The 21,671-nt window shown below is 38.5% G+C and overlaps 1 protein-coding gene across 2 annotated transcripts in view; it reads right to left on the bottom strand.

The window, feature by feature from the left end:
* ndst3 (N-deacetylase/N-sulfotransferase (heparan glucosaminyl) 3) overlaps positions 1–21,671 on the bottom strand; it is a 51,947-nt gene that overhangs the window by 15,788 nt on the left and 14,488 nt on the right. For both annotated transcript variants that reach the window (XM_032563616.1, XM_032563615.1), the window contains exons 3-6: positions 18,546–18,633; positions 17,783–17,937; positions 15,265–15,450; positions 5,897–6,025 (exon numbers count right to left, since the gene is read on the bottom strand). In XM_032563616.1, coding sequence (XP_032419507.1) covers positions 5,897–6,025; positions 15,265–15,450; positions 17,783–17,937; positions 18,546–18,633 — 558 coding nt within the window. The remainder of the gene's footprint in view (positions 1–5,896; positions 6,026–15,264; positions 15,451–17,782; positions 17,938–18,545; positions 18,634–21,671) is intronic.

The following is a 21,671-nucleotide window of genomic DNA, read 5'->3' as shown; positions in this document are numbered from 1 at the left end:
AACTGAACCATCCAAACCTTTTCTCTGTGTTTCTTGAGCACTGAATTGCTTTGGGTCCCATATGGGCCTTTAATAAAAAGGAAACTACTTCAAAATAGAACTGGACTCAAATCTTGCCTGGACTGGCAGTGTTTCGAAATATATAAATACAACCTCTCAGCCTATCACTTTTAATCTTTACTCCTCATCTTTTCTTCCCATTGCTACTATGCAGCTCTATTTCCCTCCGCTTCTTTCATCAGTTTGATGTCTTACTCTCACTTTCTACTCTGCTCCAAAAAGTCACTTTATGTTTTTTTTTCCTTCCCCCCCTCTTCCAGATCTTGCGCTGACCTAGATGCCCTAATGAAACATGTCAGCCTGACATGGAGTGATGTTCTTCAAAAGACATGCATTCAAGAACACGCACGAGCATGCAGAAACTCAGGCAGACAGCGTGTCTTGCAGGATTAGAAGAACATGTGTTCTTGTACTTGAGTTTGTGACATATTCCAATCCCCCTTAATATGATTGCATTTTGGAAGTTATTACTTGATTCTTGTTTGAATCTGTTTGTCCATCCTCCCTTCTGACTGTCTGTCAGCTTGTCTGGTTCCACATTAAGGATCGATAAAAGCAGTCACAGGTTTATTATACTCTATTTAGCAAATAAAACACAAATTTGATAGTACATGATAATGTTAATTAAAGGGGACCTATTATGTTTCCTTGAACTGTTTAGGATAGGTCTGTGGGCTATACAAATCATGTTCAATGAATTTTGTTTTTGCTGAAATCATCACCTGGTCGGTTCTGCATATTGTGATCTGTATTAGAGTCTCTCTTCACTTTAGATCCAAATAAGCTACTGCTGGAAGCTCCCCACAACTAATTGTTACACTTTTGTTTTTTACACATCAAAATGGCTACAAATAGATGCACCATTGTACAATGGTACATCTTTTGACTCTGGGTCAGACCCAGAAGCAGAATCGGAGCCTCCTGCCCAACCACAAAGAAGCCAGCAAGTGGTTTCTGGATGGTAAGTGACAACAGAACATTTGTCTTCTTGACCAGCTCTGCTTGGGTTGCTAAGTGAGGGGCTGCACCCCATCACAGATTTGTGATGTTATATTTGTGAAGTTTTGAAATGGCCAAAATACTTGAATTTATTTCCAGAAAACAGCTGGATGTTTTTTAAAGTGCTTAGACTGTTTCTAGAAGCAGTAGAGATCCAAATGCCCCTTTATAGTTCATGCTGGGTTATGCAGACACTTTGCAATGTTAAAGATGCACTCTTCTCATTATGCACAAGGCAAGAGGTTGACAAGACAAGAAAATTTAACTTATTTTCTGATAAGTTCAGGTAATAATTATTTGACCACTTTTGGACACTCGGGACTGTGTACAGAGCTTTGAACTTCCATCCCGACATGGTCAAGGAATGTTTAAATATAATCAAAAAGGAACAAGGCCTTGACATCATGGTGAAAAACCACTATCCTGATGCAATAGAACAGTGTTAATTTTACACCCTTTATCCTGATACTCATGCAATATGCAAACCAGGGTTGCATCACAAGCTTTACACATAACTGTGAAACATTTAATCTCCAAATTATTGGTGCAGCTCTACAGAAACAAGTCATGTTTCCCCCTCAGATATTGGAAGTCTCTGATATCAGTAACTTTCTTGTAAAGTTTAGATGCATAGCTCAAACCTGGGCCAGACCAAAATTATATGATTGATGGTCGGGTCGGGCTCAAGCTTCTGTAGCACGTTCTGAATAAGAATACATCCAGCACAGCAAAAAAAAATAAAATGCACAATATAAAATTGCAGTAATCTACTTATCATAGTCTAAAGAGAGGAGTAGGTAGTTTAACCTGATGAAGAAAGAAAAAAAGAAAGTAAGTGCAGAAGTTTATTGGACTGTAACAAGCTGGCACTGCCCTGATCTGCTGCTATCAATCACACATGCCAGAAGATTTGCACGTGATTCCCCCTGGGATTACAAGGAACAAAACAGAGCTAAAACAGGAGAAGTTACACTATTTAGTCAAATTTTGGTCTAAAAACAAAAGCAGGAAAACCTTCATTAAAATAATATATCGGGTTTACTTCGGGGTCGAACCTCTAACTACAGTTAGTCACATTAGCTCGGGTTCAGACACAATGTCTGTGGGCTCAAATATTGACTTGGTTTTTATTTATTTATGAACTTTTCTTCAAAAACATGAAAGTCATTATGCCTTAATAAGGTTGAACTATATTTTCTATTTCTCTGTTACTTCAGTTCAAACAGAAATGGGAAAGAAAGTTTTCAGTTTTGGTTAGAATGTCATCGAATCTGAACTGAAACTGTCCTGTTGAGTAACTTTTACATTCTTGTATGTGTCTTATTGCCTTCTGACTGCCGCTGTCACCTCATGTCCATTTAAGCAGCTGAGGCCCGTCTCTCATTACTGGCCACTTAGTTCTGCATACTTTTCACCCTGATTGAATTGTTATTGCTTCTAAAAAGATAACTGCTTATCCTAACCCCACTCCCTCATTCTGTCTCATTTTCAGTCATTGTCCATGTCTTCTTAACCCTGCAGTGCCTTTTTCTCTTTTCCTCTCACAGTTCATCTCAGTCTGTCACACCAGCAGACAACTGAAAGTGGCGCGTAAGTACAGCAAATGATCTAAGTGAAATGCATTCTGTCTGTTTCTGTCAACAACTACTGTCCCTTTCAGTTAGACCAGGTTTCACTGCTTTTCTGTCGCTTACTAATGTCTTCCCAGTTTGTATTGTAGTTTACTGTGTGCCTGTGTGTGCGCCTTTGTTTTTGAGAGAGCTTGTATGTGTTGATGAGATGCCAAAGCCTTCAGTTGCGATCAGCGGGACTCCTGAGAACAAGAGGGAAGAAGTGGAAATGAGACAAAAAGAGGTGTGGAAAGATTCACATGTGTGAGCAAAGTCAACATGCAGAGGTTGAGAATTGCTGAGATGAAAAGAGGAGGAGAAAATGGGAGAGAAAGAGAAGAAACCCAAAGCAGTGACAATATCAGTACTGTACGTTGAGGGTGAAAAGTGGCTAAAACAAAGGAGAAGGGGAGATTGTGCTCATATTTGGTCTTCGACTAATAAGCTTAGTGGTAGAGCTAAGCGGAGCTAAATGTCAGACCTGATGTATGTCTAAAGCTCTGCTTATGCCAGCTATACACAGATATTTCTAAAAACACACACACACACATACTTGGTGCTTTCAGTCCACAACAATATTCTCTATTGTGTGTTTTTGCGTGTGGGTGTGTGTGTTGGGGGGCTATATGTGCATCATTTCCTCTCTGTATGTGTCTGGATTCTCAAGTGACACAAGATGCCGTGACCTGAAAATTAAATCTCAATCTGTCTGCCACCTTCTCACCCGGCTCCCCCTGCCTCTCCCATCACTCCCCATCTCCTCCCGCTCTCCTCTCCTTTCTCAACATCTCTCTGACCATTTATCGGGGAATGACTTGTGCCCTTTTGGCTATTTGCAGAGTCCAATCGATTGTCGAGTGTACTGTGTACTGTACGTAAGAGCCGAGCTCCGTGACCGCGCTGCATGAACACCTTCACAGCCACCCCATCACACATGCAAACACATTCACGTACTTTTGGTCGCTGTCTGTGGCAAACTGCCGCAAAATGCCAAAAGCGATTTAGAGTCATTTGACAGGAAGTGGCACTGTTACCGACGGGCAGATCATCAAACAAAAGGAAACACCCAGGGGGACTTAAGCAACGAGCCACAGAGCACTATTGATTAGGCACAAAGTGCGCACACTAATTAAGCTTTTGTGTCTGCAAATTGAAACACTGCACTGAGACATGAATCATCTTTGCACCTGCATGTGTGAACTGTGCGTGTGTTTCAGTCAGGGCAGACAGCTCTCATTTAGGGGAGGGGGGGGAAATACTGCTATGCTTCTTAGCGGTTTTATTGATGATACAAAAGTGCCTCTTAGTGTCGTTTGTTTTGGCTCTGAGGGAGAAGGACAATAGATTAGAAATGTGAGAGAGGCAAGTCTAGCAAACAGGGCTGTAAATCTTTCACTGAAGTTTTTTTTTTAGCTCAAGCTAAGATGACAATATAAATTAAATAAAGCACTGGTTGCACATTTGTCTAATAAGCAGTAAAACAAGCCAAGCTACAGCATAACATTTGTTTCATTCTATCCATACCTTATCTTGTCTCAGCCTATCCTATCCTATCCTATCCTATGCTATCTTTAAGCAGATATTCTTATAAAATTAAGAAGGTACCAGTACCACAGCAACCACCATTTCTTACATAGATTTTTTTTGTTTCCATCAAACACATTTTTCAATCTTATTTCTAATGGCAGCACAATGTTCTAAAAACCAGGCACCAAATATCAAGCGCACACAACAGGTACAGAACTCCATATTGATTTAAACTTTTAAACCTTCTTTATATTTCTTTCTCTTGACTCAAGGTAACCGAAAACATACCAAAACATGAATTACATGCATCGTTACATCCCTTCGGGTGGCTGGAGTCTACAAAATGATATTCTTTAATTTTTATAAAGCACTGCAATTTCAGACAGCTTGGCTTGTGCTTACACACCACTCTTAGCCTAATAATGCATTCCAACTAACCTCACTATCCATGCTTTTGCTGACTAGAAAAACAGTCAGCTGAACCCTGACTCACAGGGTTCAGCTTTGATGACATTTTTTCTATGTATTATTAGAAAGTTATCATTGCTCCTAGGAGAGATGTCAAACCTCTTTGTCTTCTAGAGATCCTTTGTCCAAGGTGGGAGCTGCATAATACAAAGCAATTAGGGAATTCTTTAGAGCTGGATAAAAAAGTAATTTATCTTTTCTTCAACTAGTAAGCAGGAAACTGCAAGCATTTTTCTGCCAATATCTATTAGGATCTTTTTAAACAGGCAAGACCTTCTGCTCAGAAGAAGAAAAAGGGGATTCACTTACGAGTTAGAGGGCGGGGAGAGAAAGAACAAAAGGGGAAAAAAGAATACTTAGTAAATAAAACCTTAGAGAACATAAGAAAGAGAGAGACTTGAGAAAGTAAGGAAAATAATGAGACAGGAATAAAGAAAAAGGCATCATAAAAATGTGACCAAAAAAGACAGAGAAGGGGAACAAAGGGGAAAAAAATAGCTGGAAAACAAAAAGAAGGAGAGAGACAAATTGGTGCAGAGACAGAAGAAAGAGCCAGACTGGGGTATTGTAGGGAGCTGCACTTGACTCTGTGATGTCGGGTGAGTTCTGACAGCTCCTCTGGTTCAGCACTCCCTTACCTGACACTTCAATACAGCTTACTGCCGCTCTATGAGCATCTTTGTGTGTTTGTGTGTGTGCACATGTGTGGTTTAAGGCAGAGAAAGAAACACAGACAGTGAAAGATAATGTTTAGGGGGACACTTTCTTTGAATATCCAGCCTTGAGCCGTGTGTGCAAGCGCGCCCATGCAGGGGTGCACATGTGGATGATTTTTTTTCTTTTAAACTCCCACCCAAAACCTAATTCTGTTCCTTAATTCAAAGCAGAGTCAAGTTGAGCTGACATACACAGCAGGGGTAAGTGAGAGGTGGAAAACCCGCATGTGTGTGTGCACGGATGTATGTGACAGCAACCCCCCGGTGGATAGACCTAATTTAAAGTGGAGAGATGAACACAGTTCCAAGAATGAGACGCTGCCCATGACAGGAAAAGAGGCAGACAGATTAATAATGCCAAAAAATTATATTGATCAAAACTGAAGGAAGTTACAGTTATAGTTAAAGCAGTAAAGCCTTGTGGTGCTTCTTCAAGGCCAAGAAAAAAAAAAAAGTTTATCCGTCTGTGTGTGTGAGTGCTTGTGTTTGGCTGAGTGCAAGCTTTCGCTGACTCACAGGGTTGAGTAGCACAGTTAGAAACAGCTCTCCCCCGCGAATGCTTCTGTCCAGTTCCTTGGGTCCACCAGGATACTCCTTATAGTAGATGGTGTGAGTAAACAAGCCACACGTCTGACGAGGCAGCACCTGGACACACACAGAGTGGCATGCAGTGAAAGAAGGAGCTATTACTGTGTTTCACATCTACAAAATAAACTCTGATGAATAAAAGAAGATGGACTCAAGCAAATTGAAGTTAACATGTACAAATTAAGTACACAAATACAATTTGAAAACACCAAAAATGCATTTACATTGACCTCTTTTGCTCTAGAAAGTTTATTTTTGCCTTCATGTGCTCCAGATATTTAAATTTTTGCATAATGGATGGAATAAACAGATAATGGGGGAGGACACAGTGAGGAAGAGCAAACATTTTTTCACATTTAGTTTTCTTTTTTCATTCTTATCCAGATTTGGAAAATATCTTAAATAATCTCTAAAATTCTGGAGTTATTTAGTCTACCCAGAAACGTTTTACACCATTGCCTTTTCCTGCTTATATTCATCCCTTTGAACACAGAATAGATTTTTTCAGAAGCATGTATTTCATTTTGGTTTTTACAACTGCATTATTTGAATCCGGATAGATGAACTAGCGTTACAGAATAAATTTCCAAACAGAAATCTGCTGTTAAACAGAATCAACCAATTTTCAGCTCCATTGGACCTGACTGGAGACACACTGGAAAGAAAAGAAAGATTTTTCTAATTATTGAATACACCACACAAGCACTTTATCCATAAACTGACAACACTGAAGTAAAAACTGTGGAGACAACTGTCATCCATTAGTCAGTAAGAGAGCTAGTTACCATGGAGACTAAATGTGTGATGTTGAAAAGACATTATTGATAGAAGAGTCACTCTTATTGCTCCGTCAACAGGTGTTGCTCCCCTCCCAAGTGCTTTTTGATTTTCTGACCTCCAAGGCAGTCAGTAGACTACTTGATAAGATCACTAATATTTGTATGAGAAAAATGCAATCCATTAATCCATCCATTTTCTAACACCCTTGTCCCTAGTGGGGTCTGGAAGGGTGCTGGTGCCTATCTCCAGCTAAGAATTAATTGCTTAAAGGTAGCATAGGATAGGATAGGATAGGCTGAGACAATGGTGGTTGCTGTGGTCCTTAATTCAAAGCAGAGTCAAGTTGAGCTGACATACACAGCAGGGGTAAGTGAGAGGTGGAAAACCCGCATGTGTGTGTGCACGGATGTATGTGACAGCAACCCCCCAGTTTTGAATTAAGGGCGAGAGGCGGGGTTCACCCTGGACAGGTCGCCAGTCTGTCGCAGGGCAACACAGAGAGAGACAGGACAGACAACCATGCACACACACTCACACCTACGGAGAATTTAGAGAGACCAATTAACCTGACAGTCATGTTTTTGGACTGTGGGAGGAAGCTGGAATACCCGGAGAGAACCCATGCATTCACAAGGAGAACATGCAAACTCCGTGCAGAAAGACCCGGGCAGGGAATCGAACCCATGACCTTCTGGCTGCAAGGCAACAGTGCTACCAACTGCGCCACTGTGCAGCCCGCAGTATTATTTCATTATGTTTTTTTTTTCTGTGTAAGCCTTGGTTATCTGAGCAAGCATTTTATATAAATTGCTCTGTGAGAACATCAATTTGATTTTTGCTTGTAGCTAATTCAGTCCTAATTTCCAATGAAATTAAACAGTAGACAGGGAAAGCACTGCAAAGGTCACATATCACTATATATACAGGCTGCCAGATTTTCATTTTCAAACAACACTTTTTAAGTGACATCATGCAGTTTTATGAGTCCTTGTTATGTTATTCTTATGACCCCTTTGAGAACAACTGGAAGCTTTATGCTTACGCTACACTGGTGTTCACATTTACATCAGCAGTCCACGGGAACTGTAAAAACACCCTAATGTGTCAAAGTGCTCCCCTTAAGTATGACAAAAACCAACATGATTAAACTGTTTGCAATTCAAACTGCCGCTTTGTGGAAACCTGTAGCTAAATACGAAATAAAAAGTGACAATATTAACAATGAAAGCACAAGATAGTAGATGTACAGGTGAAATGATTAGATGAGACATGAATATATGATGCATTGCTGGAATTAATGGTTGTTCTGTAATGTGAAAGACAGCAGAATGCATTTTGGAAATTCCAGTAATATGTTTGATACAGCATATGGCAATAGTGCACTTAACAATGGCTCACTTTCATTTAGGTAGTCCAGTTTCGGGATCTTGGCGGTAAGCATGCAGACTTGCTGCCATCTAATCCACAGAAGCCATTATTAACCGTTATTGGTTCTACCTTTGCTTTCCCTATAATCGCCAGCCAACATGGCTGTTATGACAAAGAGGGCCAAAGAGCCCCATTCATTTTGGACAAGAAGCCTCTAAAACCTAATACCATCTGGCTTTTGATTTCAGTGAGAAAAAAAGTTCAATATGTATTTATGCTTGGAAAATGTGAATAAAAACTTGTCACCTTGTCAACTCTGTAATCTCTGCAGCTTGTGGCATGCGGTCAATGAAGGTTTGTTGCCTTAGTCTGCCACTTCAAGCACTCTGACATTTTAGCATAAAATTCCAGCTGCTCCACTCAGGTGGTGCTCAAACCTAGTCACAGCTAAAAGCAAAGTAGGAGCTACAAAAACTGGCTTTGTCATAAAATCAAACCCATTGTAGTTATGCAAAGAATGGCAAAAATATTTCAAGAGTAAGGTTAGACTGGTTTTGTGATCATCATATGAAAATGCATCATACTGTCTGAATGAGGGTCCCATGCATTCATGTATTTGTTCCTAAAGTACTCAACGCAGTGAGATCAAAACAATCTGAACTCCTACAGTTGGTAATTTTGCCTTGATATAAACCCTACATAACAGCAGTGGTGACTCAAGATGGCAGTGCCCAAGGAGAATGCTAACATTACTGAGGATGAAATAAGGCCCAAAAGAACAAGAAGTAAAGTAGAAAAACATGTTTTAAATAATAGAAACTGATCCCCTGTGATGAGCTGTGAAATTTCAGCACAAATAAAGATGCAAATTAAGGCCAACAGTGGTAATTTAATTCTTTTTTTTTAATAAGTATAACCACACACAATTGTTTAGAAATAGCAGATTTGAATGTTGCTCAAACATTTAAGGTTAAAAAACATACAGTATGCATCCAGACTGTGTCCAGAAGATTTATTAAGAGAGGAATTAGGTATTAGCTTAGAGGAGTTGTGTTTTTACAAAAGCACAAACTAGAATACACTAGAGTCGTGTATCTGGAGCCCTGGATTAATTCACAGAAGGAACAAATAGCAGAATAAATGGAGCACAAGTGCAATCTCTTTTCATGAGTTAAAACTTTAACGGTATGCTGTTACACTGGTTCCACCCATTCCTCACCTACACTTGTATGATGTTTGGGTGACTTGCTGTTTACCAAAGGAGATGAGATCAGATTGCTTTTAATCCCAGCTCAGGAAGGAATAGATTTCTCCCAGGGCAATAAAAAAACATCCATATCCCATACCCTACGTGAGCTGCATACTACACCCTACCAGTGAAAAAGGAGTCAAAGATAAGTCTTATCACGCTTAAAAGCAAATTTGACATTACTTTGACATTAATACTAATACTAGTTTTTCTGTTTTAAATCGCCAAAGCAGCAATATTTGACTAACATTTGTAGACACGTTGCTGGTTGAAGTCATTCAAATGGAATTAATTATAATGTACACTGTTGAAAGTAATGCACACAAACAACTATAAAGAAGCAGTAGGGTGCTTGTTAGAAGGATTTGGCAGCTTGTGAATTAAAAGAGTTTTTATTAGTTAATTAATAAAGAAGAAGGGACAAAAAGAAAAGAGACAAACATCTTTATAGTAAACTCCTTGTGGAGCACTTCTCCGTGTGAAATAGAGTAAAGGCTGGAAGCGCAGATATTGGTTTATCTATAAAATGCTGCAGACTCACGCACAAACACACCCCAACACACGCATACACACACAAGGCCACCATTGCCACAGACACTCAGCACTATTTCACCAAACCAATTATCCACACAGCCATAGCTCAAACTGATATAGTACATTTTAAAAAGAAATACACACACGTGCACACGCCCACACAGCACAGCTCCATATCTCAGTCTGATTTGTTCTGATACTGTAGGTCCAGTGGGTGGCTCTCAATCTGCTGACAGAGACGCACAAACACCAATTTTACCGCCTTAAGACAACTTCCTGTCCTCCTCTGAGCAAACGAAGATGGAGCACGCAGGGGAGGAGAAAGAGATTAATGGGTACGAATAGCTGGGAAAATTGGGCGTGAAAAATGTGAAAGGTGAGGAAAGTGGGTAGGGTGCTGTTGATGTCTCAAAGTTATCTTCCAGGAGGGCAGGAGACTATGAGAAAAGCCTGGAGAGCATATTGACTTTTTAATTTATATTGTTATTTTCTATAGATAGTAGGGTACCTATTGATATAGTGTGTTAGATAACCTTTTGTCCTCATAAAGTTGAGTTATTGTGTATATTTTTCTTCACTCGGAAGAGTTTTTATGCAATCTTTTCCAATTGTAAAACTCTGGAGAAAAACAAAAACATTACTGGTTACTAGCTGTGTTTTAAAATGGTTTTGTTTGCATCTTTCTGAGAAATCTTTCAATGGCTATTTGAATCAAGTCACATTAGAGAAAACACTTTCTCTTGTGAGATTCCTCTAGGATGTATTGTTAGATTTTTTCTAATTATTTCTGCAACTATACTACATCTCAGTGTACTCCTCTGTATCATCATGTCATAAATCAGCTCAAATTCACTCTAAAGTCATTTCTAAAAGTTTATTCAGATCAGTTTTATCATTCTAAGGTTCTGTTTACATCATGTTTCCAAAAACATGTTCCATTGTGTATTCAAAGGAAAAAAAACAAACAGTGCGTAGGCCAGGCCTGTAGGAAACAGTGAAATTTGGTGGATTTTCTGATCCAGAAGGATGTTTTTGTAACCTTTTTATTCATTTTGCTATTGGAATAAATGGCATAAATGCATGCTAAAAAAGATTTTGCTTTAACATGCTAAGTAATCTTAAGAGCACAGCAGCAAAAACAGAACACAGAGTTACACCAAGCGCAATATGATGTGACTGACGTCATACTTAAAATGTTTTCGGTTTGCATTTACATGGACATGGTCATTTTGCAATTCTAAAAGGTTTCACTGTGCTGCCCATTGTCAATTCTTTGCGTTTTTGACCTGCGAGTTAACGTATAAATAAGAGGCCAAAACCCAACAGAACCTTTGTGTTTTACTGTCCTGATATTGTCATGTAAACAGGGCCTAAGAATGGTGGTTATCAATAGTTTTTTTCATGATTAATCATGTTTTTAGGTCAGCTTACCTGGACTACTGTAAGAGTTTTTCTAACCATTTTTAACAAACTAATTTTAGACTGAGTTTTATGGATTGTAGACATACAGTAGCTCTTCCTTGTGGTTTTTTACATCTTGAGGCCATGATGCTGATGGTTCCACACACTCCCTGTTAAACCTGTGTAGATCAATCTTTCGAGTCAAGCGCACATCCTCTTTCGCTATTTTCTCCATAGGCACTATTGACTCTTTAAAAAGCAGCTGAAGCCACTGTTATGTACACCAGTCTCCACTCTGGTTCTACAACCATAGTATTTAGTGCATTACAATGTATTTTATGTTGCTTTTTCCCTTTCTTTACCTATTTTTATTAATTTATGTTATTTTCATAATTACACTCTGTTGCTCTCTTCTTTTTACTAACCTATTTATATTTTGTGATGTGTTGAATTTAGTAACCTTTGTTTTGACAGGGTTCGTAAAAACATTTGTTTTTCTACTCTCATCACCCTACAGCAGCTGTAGATAGACAACAACACTGAGAAGCAACACTAAAGTCATTTCCTAAATCTAATTTTCATACTTAGACACAGACACACACACACACGCACATCTTTCTATCTTCACCAGGACTTTGCCCTGACTTCCATTCATTTTTCAATCATTTCTATAGCCTAACCCTAATCCTTACACTAAACTAATCACTACCAGTACATACCTAATCCTAAACTTAATCTAAACTCAATCCACACTTAGTCCTAAACCTAAAGAATTGCTGCTTCTTCTTATGGGGTCTGGGTTTGGGGCCCAAAAGGAGCAGTTGGTTACCACAACATAGTATGTGTTAGAAAAATGGTAAGAAGTGGGATCAGTACCTTCCTGTCACATTCTTTTATTTCCTTTAAAGCAAAGAAATCAATTGTAGCTAAGGGAGCCTGAGTTACACATAATTAAGTTATAAAAACTGATATTAGGGTGTAAAACACAATGTGTACACAATCTGTATTAAATTGAGGTAAATATCAGAGTAGTTTTGTGTCATTTTTCTTTGTTTATTTTTTAGTTTACCCTTTTTTATATAAACTGTTAATCATTCATCTGGCTTCAGTAAGTTGTTATTTTATTGAATTCAGTGAGTCACAGATGCTTTTCAATACCTCTTGATTAAGAATGCATAATAACATCTAACAGCCTGTCAAAAGGCCTGCTTGTCATTGGGCTGAAAAGATGTAGGATTAAATTGCTGTCTGTTACAGCACTGTGACAAGACATCAAGAAATAAAAGCTGGACTGATTGGAAAATTGATATAGCCGTCTCTTTATATTGTTTGCTCAAGAACCTATTATGGCAAAAAAAAAAAAAAGTGCTGATAATTAAGGTGCCAGATGTGATTGGCTCTTTTGTCAATAAAAAAAACAGTTGGCAGACTCACTAAGAGTCTGAGTGACAAGTGAATAAAAAAGAGGAGGAGCGAGCGGGCACACTGATTACGAACGTGCCTATTCGAAATGGCTTACAAAAGTTTTATTCTAAAGCTGTCTTAAGCGATGATTGATGATTAGTTAAAAATAATTTAAAATGTCTCATTGATATGCATTCAGTTTATGACACATATTCTGCTATATTCAAATATGCAAACTCACAAAAAGAAAATTGCCCTTTCTCCAAGCACTGGGAAACCACTGAATATTGAATTAAGAGCAAAGCGTGCTGTTGTGAGAGAAGGTCAAAAAGTCCATACCCATAAACAAAGACAGAAACACCGAGGTTGCACACCGCATGTGGCATTATTGATTTTTTTTGTTTGGAACCGCAAGAAACAATCAACACACAATTTACGTTTAGTTTCAACACCTGTTTCAACAGAAAGACAGAAAGTAAACACTCCTACAAAAAGAGAAATAACACAGAGAAGCACTGCAAGCTGTCAAAACAGACCCTACTTTAATTTATCTGCTTTAAAAATGTATTATTCATTGTTTCAATATTAGTCTGGATTTTCTCTCTAATGTTAACCTAGGCTGGGTGAGAACACTTTCTCCTCTCCATGTCTGCATTTATATTATACTAGGAGTAGCTTGATATGAGTATTTACAGTGTCTTGCAAAAGTATTCTACTTATTTAACCTTTTCATACATTGTCATATTAAAACCCACAAAGCAAGTATTTGCAGGAAAGTGCTCTGGTCAGATGAGAAAAACTGTCACCTTCGCAGACTCTTTACAGAACGCTTTCTGTAGTCGAAAAACTAACGCTGCACATCACCCTGGATGCACCATATCTATGGTGAAACGTGACAGTGGCAGCATTATGTTGTATTTCTTTATCAGTGACAGCGAAGTTGGTTAAAATTAATGGGAATATACGTAAAATTAAACTGGTTCATTTTAAAAGAAGCTACGCTAAAGTGTATTTCCAATGCAGGAAGTTTTTAGGAACCGCTGCAGTTTTCTGATATAATTATTATCCTCTCTCCATGTCCAAGGCAGAAACCAGAACTAAATCATAAAAAAGTGAGTAAAAATGTTGCAATGCAGAGTTTGCTTTGAAATACCTTGATAAAATCTGCCTATCTTGGTACAAATATTCAGCTAAAGGAACCAGAAGCTTTCAGTTTCAGCGTCTTCACTGACGGAAAGAGATTAACAATCTCATCAAAGACTTTAAAGAGATTTTTACTGATAAATATGTAAATGTTTATTTCAGTGTTAATGCTCTGAGATACAGTTAAACCAACTGTCCAGGAGCATTAATTATTTATCCGTTTTAAGCTTAAGAGGACAAGACCTTCTGGTGATGCATGTGTTTATGGTTACTGTTAATGAGAAACAAATCTTGATGATTTTAATTATTAGATATCTGTGGATTATTACTGTGGATTATTACTGTGGATTATTTCTCTTTAATTCAGCTGTACAAATTGGTTGCAATGAAACTGTTATAGAGGATTTCTTTAGAAATCTAATCACACTAATCACAGCTCTGCTTTTTTCTTTCTTTATGAGGGATGGGATCAGCACACTTGATTTAAAATCCATTCTACCATCACATTTTCAAACACTTTGGAGTCATAGTCCATGCCTTTTAAACCACAATTGGTATGAAACAATCCAATATTAATACTGAATAAGTCTGGTTTCACTGTTTTTAGTCACATTTTGGACTCTGCCGTTGAGTGGAAGTATGAAGTTTGTCTCCAGACTGCAGTAGCACTCCTGATAGGAGGAAGGAGCTGCTCACAGACCATGATCTAAATAAACTGCCCAGGTTTTGATCCCAGAAAAAACAAACACAAAAAAATTAAGAATAAAATCTTTTGGGAAATTTAAGCTCTGGGAACGTTTTGAAGCCAGTGGTCAAAATTTGCAAAAGACTTAAGAACAAGGCAGAAGTTGAACTTTTAGCAGCACAATGTCACTGAACGTGTAGCCAGAGCTGCCCTGGCATGGCTTTGATCAAAGTATATTCACATGTTAAAATGGCCCAATTTTAGATTTGTATTTGTAAAAAAACACATTTTTTTTTATTACTTTACAATAATATACTAGATTTTTGTTGGGCTATCACATAAACTATATTGAAATCTGTGATTTTAAACTCAGAAAACATAAACAAGTTGAAAGGGTATGAATCCTGCAAGACACTGAATAAATAAGTCTCACTTATCACATTCAGGCATAAAATGCATGTTTTGATTGAACCATGCCACATATTTTATGAAGCAAAACTGTACACAGATAAAGCTTAAAAAATATTATTTCTGACCTTAGAACAGACAAAGCAGAAAAGGTGATTAGATTGGCAAGAAGCAACTGTTTTTCATGTCACTGGAACAAAGTGCCTTCATAAATGTAATTGATTGTGTGGATAAGCATGTTTCTACATGCAGTTAAATGCACCTCTGAAGTGTTTAATTAATTATTCGCTTAATACGATTAACAATCTTTGTGCTCACTCTCACCATTATGTTGTTGTGGATGAAGCCCCTGCGGTAGCGGGCGGGTTTTAGGTGAGGGTACTCCTCGGTGCTTGTGACCCGTATGTTCCACACCCGCCTCCAAGCCTCGTACAGCTGCAGATGCACCGGGTAAACGCCGGAGTGGTGAGGGGCCACAGCATAGCCCATGTCAACTGGGATGTTGTGCTCCTGAGGAAGACAGGAGAAGGTAGGGGGCACATGCAAAGAGTCACACAGGAAGGTTATATAAATAAACTCAGAAAATTATGGCACACTTACAGCTCTTTGTATCACATAAACACACAAGGCCCAACAGTATGACCTTGTAGGAATAGCACATGGTTCGTGTTGAATTGAGTTTGTTATTGTATTGGCCTTCGGGTTGGAAATTAGAAAAAATACAGTTGGGGTGAGCATGTGTGTGTGAGCTTGCAGGCTGGATTCCGAAGACTGATAGTGTTGTCCTTTGCTCTGACATACACCTACGCACATTGTCAGGGCTAAGCATCAGCGGTCAGAGGAAATGTGAATGCGTGTATGTGCATGTGTATAAAAGAGTATAGTAATCACACTTCATGTTTAGGCTCACCTTCAGTAGGATGAATGAACCTGCATGTGTGAGAAAGCAGCTCAATATGGTCATAAAAATAACCCTTACTAAAACATATGCTCTTATCAGACAAAGCAAAGTAAACAAATATGAAGAATTATAGGACACATCTATCTTCAAGTTTAAAAACTTTTTATATACAACTGAAAACGCCTTCTGCAACAATTTATCACAATTGCTTTTCTATCCATGTGAAAATGAATATAGTAGAATCTACTCTTTTGCCTGTTACTCACTATGAAGACTTACACTATATACTGTACATATGTATGCTTTTTGTCTTTACATGTTTAAAGTTTAATTCACAGGGCTACGAGATTTGAACTAAATATGTTTCTCTGTCTGCTCTGAATTAATAAAACTGGTCATATCGCTACATCCTTGCTGCCTAAGTCACAGGTACATGTTCATCATGAAAGTCATTTTGGGTAAAACTAGGTCTGACCAATAACAATATCGCAATAGACACGAGATCAATATCAATATAATACATCTGATAGAATACTCAATATTAAATGTATAGAACATTCACTGAACTCCAATACAGAACAACAGAGGTAGAAGAAACACTTTAGCTGCTCAACCTAAAGTGTAATAAACGAGGTTGGTGGTTGATAATCAAGTTACTCAATCTGTTGAGAAACTCGTGTTTAAAAATAAACAACAGCTTGAGTGAAAACTGCAGATAAAAGAGGAAACGTCACAATACCAGTTTGGCAGTTTTTCAGATATTTAAAACAAAAAACAAATCAATAACTATCAGCACTGATGATGATTATTGTGCTCTTATGTGCTCTTGTGCCCTTGAGCTGGAAATTTTCTTGTGCTTTTAACAAAAAACCTGAGAAAAATAAAGCTCTACGTCGACTACTGTAGTAGTGTTCAAATAGGAGCAGGGTTGAGATAGCTCTGGAGTCTGCTTGGGTAGGGAAAAAAGGAAGTTCCGTTCAAACACTGTTGAAGCAAGAACTCTTGGAGGCTTTGGTCCCCGTTCTATCTTCAAGTTTAAAAACTTTTTATATACAACTGAATATACACCGATAGAGGTGTATATCACACCTATATCGTCCAGCCTTGGTTAAGCGTTCCTTTTGTTATCGCAAGAAGCAAATCACAACCATTAGGTAGTTTTGAAAAAGTGGATCCACTTTTCAGTCGATAAAAAAAGATTTAGCCTTTTTTAGCTCCTGGTAGCTGGAACAATCTTCAACCTGGCCCATATCTGCAAAATGTATCATCTTTCAATGAATTTAAAGCCCAGATGAAAACCCTCACTGTGCAAGTCATTTTGGTATCTTTTAATGCATTGTTTACTATTCTGCTGTGTGAGCTTTGCAATTAAAGTGTGTTGCTGTTATCTTGGTCAGCTTTTTCTTGGAAGAGAGATCTGTTATCTCAGTCAAACTAAAGGAAATTAATGAATCTACTTACTGTACAGGTGAATCTTTTTCCCACTCTATGAGAATGTAATGGGACAAAATGGCAGTTTTATAGAAGGTGCTGCAAATTAACTTAAGTACATATTCACTATTGAAATAAATCGAACACTTTGATAAAATAACCTATTAAAATGTAATTTGCACATTTTCATTTTTCCCTTGCATGCAGTTATAATACATCCTTTAAAGAGGCCATAATTGAGAAGTAATCGGATTGCAGTACATTTAAAAGTTCTATCCTCGGCCGTGTTCTGATAATGAGTATTTTTGTTGTAGACATTACATCTTACATAGCAATAGATGTAAGAGAGAAGATGTAACGTCTGTTATTTTTAAAGAAAATAATAATAAAAGTGACAGACGCCAAAAAACTAAGTCATGAGGGAAGGCATGATTAAGAGGACACATGAGAGAAAACAACCACAAGCCAAAAAAGCAGCAAGAAATGTTTTTGCTTTTCCATCCATCTCACCAGAGCAAACTCCTTGTTGAGGACCATCTGCTCCAACAGAGAGGACTCATTGTGGAAGAGGTGAGGCTGCATGTGGCTCCACATGTGGGGGAACCACCAGAACTCATCTACATACTTCAGTAGTAGATCATCTCCTTCATCCTCCTCCACTGTGCCTGCACGCATGAAACACAGACACACACATTCTCAAGGACAGAAGGACACAGAATGAAGCCTGTTCCAAAACAAGGAAGTTTGGGAAATGCTACACATTATAAATTCTTGCTAATTAAGTACAGAATGTCATCAAACTTTGAAAAGACTGCTATAATAGATGTCATAAAACTAAAGTATATGAATAGGTCGGTCTTGAAAATGAGACTTCATTTCTCTGTGGGATTTTCCTGTATAGATAAACGTAAAACAAGATAAAAAAAAAATCTAAGTTCACTTTCTTCTTTTCTGCTCTAGTTTGTTCTGTACATTCTTGCTCTTGCTGCAGAACTATACATCTAAATAAAAACAAAAGTTCATTCTTTGTGTCACTACAGTAGTTAATGCACCACATTATGTCATGACCTCATAAGCATAATTACATAAATGCTGCATAAATGCATTATTGAAAGAAAGTCGAAAGATCTTTTGTTTTAAGTTGTTAAGTTGTTTTGAGCCGTGAATTTGACAAAAGCAAAAAGGTGGAAGAAGGTGCTCTGCTCAGATGAGACCAAAATTGCATCTTTTGGTCTACATGCAGAAAATGTTGCCTACACAAACAGAAACCCACCTGTATGGTAAAACTTTCCAGAAAAGCCCAGATTAAAAGTAAAATTGGAGATATAGGAACGCAGCTGCTTCTGGGTCTCCAGCAAAGCCTGCAGAGAGATCGCATGAGATTAAATTAGATATAAATAAACAGAGAGACAGACAGACAGATATTTAGAGACTGGAATGAGTAATGACGTTACACAGAAACCAATTCAAGCATTTTAAACAGTACAAAGTACATAACAGTGTATTAGGCTCTCTTCTCCCTGCCAGCAGCGAAGATAAAACACGGTGTGATTTAGATGTTATGTCTCACTGTTGTCTATTTAAGTGAACTCAGGTTCTTTTGAGGACTATCACGATGTGTTCTCATCAGCGCTTACCCTATGGCCTGACAACAGCGACTGTCAACGACAGGCTGTTGCGACATCTTTCTTTAGTCAGGTCTGTTATACGCTGTTGTACGCCCACAACTCCTCCGGTGTTTCTTCCTCTCTGTCCTTAGCGCTCCTCCAGTTTCTGGTTTCAATACTTGCATCAGGATGTTCCTCACTTATTTAATGACTTCATTAGTTTGCTGGCCTTTAAACAAAGACTCCGTAATGAGTGTTAACTAAAGCAAGTTGTGCACTGTGCTCGCACACTCACGCACACCCCCACACAACGACACTAATGCAAGTTAATGAAGGTCAGTGCATTAGTAGCCTCTGGAGGGTAGACTAATAACTACTCCACCCACCCATGCACACCCATAGACTTACACATACACACACACATATTCCTTTCCTTTTCATCATTTCCTCCATCCGTCCCTAACGCTACCAAGTGAAACCCTGAACCCTGCCGTCACCTCTGTGCCACTGCCTTCCCCTCACTCTTCTTCTTCCTCATCTCTCTGAGAACCTGCTGTCTCCTCTCTGCTGCGCCTCCTCCTCTGCCCCACTCCCCCACCCCAATTCCCGCATTTGTCTTCCACACCTTCCACCCTCCTCTGAACCTCCATCTCTCCCTCGCTTGCTCCGTGAAAATGTCACATTCTCAGGAGACAGGGTTGTACTAATTTGAAAGGAAGGCTGAAGCAGCATGGAAGAAAGATCGCTCCCTCTCCCTCTATGACTCTATACCCTTGCTTGTTCTTTTGCACTCTACAACTTCGTCTTCTTGCTGTTGTGGCACCTCTCGCTGCTTGTTCCCACACACACACACGCACATACATATATATCTATATATGTATGTGTGGTTGTTGTTTATAAATAAAGCCCATACTTTTCTTTTCATAATTCAGTCATCTGGGTCTTTCTCCTATGCCATGAGCCGAACCCAAACTACAAATCTTTGTCATGCTGCTTTTAATCGATCCCCAGGAACCTTTCCTGATTTATGATACCTGAGCAGCTGGAGTCAGAGCAAAGAGCCGGTTCCAGGCACTTACGCTCTCTCCTTCTTCTCACCACCTCTCCTCTTGAGAGTGAGTCTTCCAAACTAACAAATACACAGACACATGCAGGGAGTGTCTTCATTAGCTTTAATCTAATGGTGGAAGATGGGCTGCACGGTGACAGATGTGCACAATCCCCTAATCTGATCCCCTGTCTCCTTCCCTAAGACATCCTCTATGTCTTGCGGACGTGCACTCACGGAGCCAAATGTGAGGCTACAAAGACTTAAGAATTAAATTAAGTTTGTAGCTAAGCACTTTGCATTGTAACTCAATAGACATTCCCCAGTGCGCTCGGTCAAAATGTATTATTAACGTGTGTTGGCATGTGTGAGAGTGAGTGGAGGGGTGTGACCAAGTGTGCAATATATTAGTTTAAACATCTCATTTGTATTCTGCCAACTAAGATCTTTAACAAAAAACAGCAGAGTCGCACCATAGATATTTGTGGCGTCTTAGTGGGACACATAACAGCTGCTTTTGCATGTTTTAAGTTTAAACTGTGACAATCTGTTACGCCTATATCTGACTTTTCAACACAATGCTGTGTTTTTCTGTGTGTAGCACCGTCAATCTTAGCAAAAAAACTATTTGTAATCTCCTCTTTTTTTGCAGCAAGTAAACTCAAAGGTGGAGTATTGCTTATCCAGTCAGGCAAATTTTCTGTGAATAGACATAGAGAAGATAATGTTGGCACTGAAAAAATTTAAGTATTTAGAGTGTGGCGATCTGTTCAGGCCACAATATTAGGTTCAAGAGAGCAATGAGATTTTGGCAATCTCTTTGCCAATTGTTTTTGTGAAACATAAATGTGTTGGATTTATTTGCTTAGGGTCAGGGTTTACACAAAAGAGCACAGATTTTATAAATCCTGAACTGGATTTTGAAGAGTCTGTTATAAAAGTACATTAATTCACTCCAGGTTTGAGTCGTCTATATATTGATGATTTTACTGTTTACTCATTCTAAGGAAGTGTTTATGAGAACATTGAAAATGTTCTTGTTTTATTTTTTTACAAAATCTTTTTTATGACTGTCTTTTTAATACAAGCTGTTTTAAACAAGCTCTGATGTACCCAGTTTTTAGATTTTGACCAAGTGAGGTATGTTGTTAGATTTAGTGTAGCACTGATAGGAAGCTCAAAGGCAAACACAAGTTTTAGCATGGTCTGTTTCTGATGGTTACCCACTTGTTATCCTCAGAGGAATATCTCTGTCAGAATTTCTTTTTTCTATTTGGTAAACAGAATGCTGCCACACAAAATGACTTAAATATGATGGAGACTTCTTAAGCTTTGTAACGGAGTGATGTAAGCCAGCCAGACATGCAGATTATAAGCAGGCTGTCAACAAGAAAAGGAGGGTTTTACTGATTATAGAACCTCAAACTCAGGAGAAGTAAAGTACTGAAGACGAAGCAAGTTGCTAAGGTAGATAAGCTCAGTCAGCCAATCAGCGTTCTCCTAAAATTAAGAAAACTGGCATCAATAAATCATCTGGTTGATAAATCGGTGCACCCCCAGTAATTTTACTCAAAGATAGTCATACCATGAGAATCTGCTACTGACATATGTATGACTTAAACTAGGTTTGGATGGGACATGTTGGCTAAAAAAACTGTTTTTGACATTTGTTATTGCTTAAATTAAGACAAGGACAGAAAAATCTTAAGTAGCCTTAGGGGTAGTTTGGAGGGCAGATTTTTTA

The sequence above is a fragment of the Xiphophorus hellerii genome, chromosome 5 (genome assembly GCF_003331165.1).
Source record: "Xiphophorus hellerii strain 12219 chromosome 5, Xiphophorus_hellerii-4.1, whole genome shotgun sequence".
In the NCBI taxonomy this organism is placed as follows: domain Eukaryota; kingdom Metazoa; phylum Chordata; class Actinopteri; order Cyprinodontiformes; family Poeciliidae; genus Xiphophorus; species Xiphophorus hellerii.
This window is presented reverse-complemented; position numbering and strand designations above follow the sequence as displayed.